Source organism: Sinohyriopsis cumingii, chromosome 11 (assembly GCF_028554795.1).
Source record: "Sinohyriopsis cumingii isolate HCF-2022 chromosome 11, ASM2855479v2, whole genome shotgun sequence".
Lineage (NCBI taxonomy): Eukaryota > Metazoa > Mollusca > Bivalvia > Unionida > Unionidae > Sinohyriopsis > Sinohyriopsis cumingii.
Window position 1 is genome coordinate 87,446,518 of NC_142971.1, and position 6,000 is coordinate 87,452,517.

At 34.3% G+C, this 6,000-nt stretch overlaps 1 protein-coding gene across 6 annotated transcripts in view; it reads left to right on the forward strand.

The window, feature by feature from the left end:
- LOC149788915 (plasma membrane calcium-transporting ATPase 4-like) overlaps positions 1 to 3,794 on the forward strand; it is a 187,974-nt gene extending 184,180 nt beyond the window's left edge. For all 6 annotated transcript variants that reach the window (XM_089975044.1, XM_089975045.1, XM_089975046.1 and 3 more), the window contains one exon: positions 3,589 to 3,794. In XM_089975044.1, the coding sequence (XP_089831170.1) occupies positions 3,589 to 3,779 (191 nt within the window). In that variant the 3' untranslated portion in view covers positions 3,780 to 3,794. The remainder of the gene's footprint in view (positions 1 to 3,588) is intronic.
- The last annotated feature ends 2,206 nt before the right edge of the window (positions 3,795 to 6,000 follow it).

Here is a 6,000-nt window from a genome sequence, read left to right on the forward strand (position 1 = left end):
CCCACAGTGGGACATGTACAGAACTGCTTTGGTGGTGGATACCACTTGAGTTAAGATTTTATGCATACAATATTCTGCAAATCTTATACATTTGTCTTTCTGTAATACTGTTATGGGGAGTTGTTAACATGTACCATGTTATAATCAAGTTGTGCTAATAAGGGGTACATTCTATGGGGAAATACCATATGTACTCCCTTAAAAGTAAAGCCCAATTGCAAACTGCACGGATGGGGATTTGCTGTTGCTTATTGTGCTGGCAGATCTGGGTTTGTGCCATTTATAAGGTAATAATCAGTTGAACAAACAAGATAGACCCTGGTATAAAGACACATTATGCAATGGCAGATATGGATCTTTGTTGTTTGCAGTTTGAGTCGACTTATAAACAAGTACAGATGGTAAATTTCATCCAATTTGATAGGATCCATTACCATACCATCGCTAAATCAGGGACTGTGTTATATGGAGGTGTTTTATAGTGAGAAGTGTATATCATGACAAAGAATGTAGGCAAGCCAGTGCATTCAGCAAAAGTTTTGCATCCTTTTTATGGTAAAAAATCCTGCTGAATATGAAAAATGTGCAGGGATGCAAGTTTTCTATTCTCATAAAGTTACCGTGCCAGCAGTTGATGCTGATAAAAGTTGAAAAGTTTTAAAGAGAAAAAATCTGGAAGTAAAGTTTAGAAAGCCACCAAGATTTAGTTTGTGCAGGGCAGAATGATAAACTTTGCAATGAAGAATTTCCGTTTTTGCAAAATTCTCCACAATAAGTTAATTACTGTCTGTTGGTCATTGTTTAGAAAGAAAAATGTGAAACATTGATCAGCATAAGGTTCTGTGATTGTCAGTGGCCAGAAAAGGAAGTTTCGGCAGAGAATGGAAACAAATATTGATGATCATTATCAAGTTTTCAGTGCCACAAGCTTTTTCAGGCAGCAAATATTATGTCATGCACAGTTATCTTGATTATTTAGCAGGTGCAAATGCTCAAAATACTCTTTCAGGACAAGTATCAGACCCTACTGGAATGGGACCTAGGTGTGATTCTTAAGACAAGTGTGGTCTTACAGAACAAGATGATAATATCCACAAATAGAAACTGCAAAAATGAATTAATCACCTTGAGCTGCTAATGGAACAATGTTTTTTATTAGTCTTTGCCATTTCTTTTAAAATATTGATAAGTTGTAGTCCCTAGTATGAGCCTTCATTAATTTCATTGTCATGTTGATTGATGCAGCATTTAAAGATATGTTCTTACCACTGCTTCATCCAAAAAAGCTGGAAAGGAATAGTGTTTTTGCCTTTGGATGCAATTAATGCCTTTATCATGAACCTAAAGTTATATTTTAACACACACACACCATTTTTATGATACTGTCAAGATAATAGCATGATAATTAACTTTTTAAAACTATTTTTGTTTTTTACCATCAAGCTAAGGTTACAGCTGAAAGAAAAGCCAATTTAAAAATAAATTATTTTCTCCCATGTGACCATTGCAATAGATTTAAATCGTTTCATGTTACCAGAATTACAAGTTAAAATTAGGGGCCCCGAGTGGCCGAGTGGTCTAAAGCGCTGTCTGTTACGGATCACTGCCATCTCATCTCTGTCTGTGTGGGTTCGAGCCTAGAATTCGGCCAATGTGGGTATGTGAGAAAGCTTGCCAGTAGCTTCTCGTGGGTCAGTGGTTCTTTCTGGGGTTTTCCCCCGGTTCTTCCTCCACCATTAATACTGGCCGGCATGCATAGCCTATCGTGTGCTGAAAAATGGCGTTAAACCCCACAACAACAACAACAAGTTACAATTTGACAAATATGCATTTGTTGAATTCTGCTAAATGTTGAGGACATGGATGATTATGGTATTAGTGCTATTCTGATGAATTGGAAGTGGATTTATATGGAACATATCAAATCTTTTTTATATTGACTGTATATATTTGGCCAGTATTATTGCACCAGATCTAAAATGTGATGGTGGTATATAATAACATTGTATGTATATAAATATACAGTGTGATGGTGGTATATAATAACGTCACTATATACCATTTTCACTTTTGCAAAATAAATCCTCCATATTGCACTTTGCTTTGGATGGAGGGAGAGCAGATGGTATTTGATTTTTGGATCCCACAGTTGCTATCAATTCCATTTTAACAGCAGCAGTTTGATGCAATTCCTTTAAATATGCTCAAGCCTTTTGTGGAAGGCAAGGAGAAATCCATCCTTTTTATTCCAGGGTCATTTTTATGTCCTCTTTGATTGATATTGCAGTTATTAAAATGTGCTGATTCAGATTTTAAGCAATTGGTGAAGAATCAAATGGAATAGTTGGTCATTCAAATGCCACAATTATTGTGACCATTTAGGCGGGGTTTTTTGGTCTACTAATCATGGACCAGAAGAGCTTGTAGGATGGTCTGTTGTACATCATCCATCTATTGGCACACGTTTGTTATTGCTGCTCCTTCTAAACTACTTGGAGGATTGCTATGACACTTTACATATATTCATTCCAAGGTCTAGTTCAGGGGTTTAAAATGTGCGCTCAACCAAGCTGTATTATGTGGCCTTCAAAACGACTGACATCACAAGGTGTCCTGAGAGATAAAGGTGGTGTGGCGCTTGGGCCATCAAAAATGCCCTTATGCAGCCCTCAAGGTGGTTCAAGTTTGAGACCCCTGGCCTAGTTGGTCTTAAATAAAAATGGTGTTGTTTTGACATCCAGTAAGGCCTGCCACAGTGGCCATCATGAAAATCTTGCTATTGTGTTTTCACTGAAAGACTTCTTGATGTCTTGATGGTCCTAAATGAAAATGGTGTTGATCTGATATCCAATTTGTCTACCACAGCAGCTATCTTGAAAATCTTGTTATAGCTGCTGTTGAATGGCTGTCATAATAACATGGGGTTGTCACTAAAAGACTTCTTATGATGTATTGTTTCTCCTAATCTGACATTCAGTGTTGCTACCATGACAACCATCTTGCTACATCTTCTAAATTAATGTTCACATCATCATGAGGTTTCATTAAAAGGCTTCTTATGATGTCCTGTTGGTCTTAAATAGAAATTATGTTGATATGTTGTCCAATATAGCCTCTACAACAAAATCTCATTTTATTGCTATTCATCCTGAGGGTAAAGCCATCTTGTTATTATTTTCATATGATGTTGTCACAGGTTGTCTTCTTTGTAGTTTTTTGGGGGGCTATGAAGAAAGATGAAATAAGATCCAAGAAATGCTATGCAATAGTTGGTTATACAAGTGCCCAAAAGATCTAATATGCTTCAATCAAGCTCACTGTTCTTTCTCATCATTGTCCCTTTTACCCACCAGTAAACCCCCATTTGAGGTTTATTAGCTTTTAATTACAGCTTCTCTGAATCAAAATGGCACTAATTTATAAAAGTTGAACCACTTTCATAATACATGTACTTATTTGTAAAGGACACTTGTTCATAAAGAACAAATTTTGTTGTCTATAGATAGTCCCATATAAATACATTGATTTCCAAAACAGTGGTCTTTCAAATCTGGTTTCATTGTTCATGACATTCTGCAAATTTTTCAGGTACACATGTTATGGAAGGGAGTGGAAAAATGTTGACAACAGCAGTTGGTGTCAATTCCCAGACTGGCATTATCTTTGCCCTGCTTGGAGCCGCTCAGGGGGACGAAAAGAAGAAGAAGAAAGAAAAAGGGAAGGATAAAGGGAAAGACAAGCATGAATCTACAGGTATAAATTCCTATTGCTTTATGTAAAATACGAAACATACATGTTTTTTTAAATTATTATTGTAAAATTTATTATTTGCTTAGCACTCTAAAGCAAATATAGCTTTTCTGTACTAGAACGTGTACTGTAAACAAATTAGTGCATCAGTTTATTTGGCACTTTTTAACATTTTATTGTAAATATGACAAGTTTATACATGGTAGTGATGTAAGATATATATATACATATATAACTTAAAGCACCTCAAAAACACTTACTCTGAATGTTTAAATATGATTTAATAATCTAAAAATTATCATTAAAAACAAGGTTGAAAGTGAAAATATTGCTGTTGAACTGTCCTTAAGTGTTGATTTGTTTTCTGGAGTAAGTTTAAGGTGCTTGTATTTTCCTTAAGTCGGTTGGTTGAAATTTTTATCCAATTTTGTGATAATGATTTACTCTCCTTGTGTATTTAGCTCTTTTTACTTTTGGTTATATTTGATTTTACTGTATATACTCAAATATAAGGAGGTGGGGGGTAGGGTGGGGTTACAAAAAGCCAATTTCTCTTTGACCCTACTATGAGTTGGGGTGTATTTTGCAAGTCGGATCCATCTAAAGGGGTGACTTTTTGTAAGTGAGTCAGAGTTGCACTTTGGAAAATAAGACAGATTGAGTGGATAGGAAATATAAAGACAAAACCAGTGTAAAATTCAGTTATATTATTGAGTGTAGTATGCTACAGATAAATTGCCAACTTACAATTTGACCTAATTAAATCCATTAAAATCCATATTGCTTGGCATTTTTAATCCAACTACATGATTTGTCCATAAATTGAATCATAAATCACATACCACTATAAAAATAATGGTTCAGACTGGCATGATTCACACATAATGAAAGTTAAGTCCACATTTTTTTAATTCATAGTCAAATGTCACTATCTGATGACATTTGTTACGAAGTCCAAGAATTCATTCTCATTGTCTGATAATGTTACAAAATCCTCCATTGTCATCTAGTTATTGTAAATTGTCGTTGTCTGGTCATTGTAAAAATTGTCCATCTCCGTTTCCTTAGCTTCACTGTCATATATTGATGCTTATTTAGAGACTGAGCTTAGGGTTCTGTAAACTACACTGTGAAAACTATTTAAGGCTGTAAATGTACATGCATCAGTTGTGCAGCAAGATCACAGGGAGTTCAAATAACCACCTTATTTTACTTGACACTGAGCAAATATCAGACTCGTGGTTTGATCATTGCCTGTACAACCTAATGGATTAAGATCAAACATGCACAGGTAATTGTAGAACTTTATCTGGCGTTAGAGAAGTACATGTATTTGCACTCAGTCAGAAGGATTGTCAACATGAATACAAAAATGAGTACCGCCTTTACAAGCTAAGGGTTTATTGGGCCACATACACTGGCAGAATTTGGGAAATATCACTTGGGAATTAAATCTAACTTACATAAAAGGAAAATACAAATTAAATCAAAACTTGTGTTGCATCGAACACAGTATTTATACAGCAAAACACATTAATATAAATACTGATCGTTATAAATTTCACAAAAAATGGAATCAATATACATGCTGATTAACACCAACAGTAAACAACATTGACAGACACTTCACTTTTGCAGTGGGTAGTATTTAATTTACCTGTAATAGTTTAGAATTATTATAATCCAAATTAGATGCAAGTATTGTGTAATGAATACCATTGTGAAACTGATAAACACAGTGCATGTCATTTACACATTTCTAAATGAAAATAGTGGCAGGGAAAGTTAAAAAGATTTGAATTCACAGTATTTTTGTGTAATGCAAACATCGAGATTATTCAACATTACCCCAGGATTTATGAAATTCATTGTATGTCACACTTATAAGATGACCCCTGCTGTGCATGTATTGAATTTAAATTTTTTAAAAAACATCAACTTGTAAGCTAGTATATACTGCATATGGACTTGGCATGTTTTTTTTTTATTTTAAAAAATTCTAAATAAATTGAAAGTAATTGTTGCCCAAAATGAAATATTAATATTTTGGAAAATTGTATTTATTGCTTTCAAGAATTTAAAGAAAGTCTCAAAAGAATTTAAACAGTTCACAAATGAGTACATTGCAGGTTTTATAGGAATGAAATTAGTTAGTAATCCTAACTTATTCTTCTTTTATCAAGGGTGCCAATATTAAGTGAGTCAACAACAGTAGGATTCTAGGACAAAATTTCTATTATGAACATATCT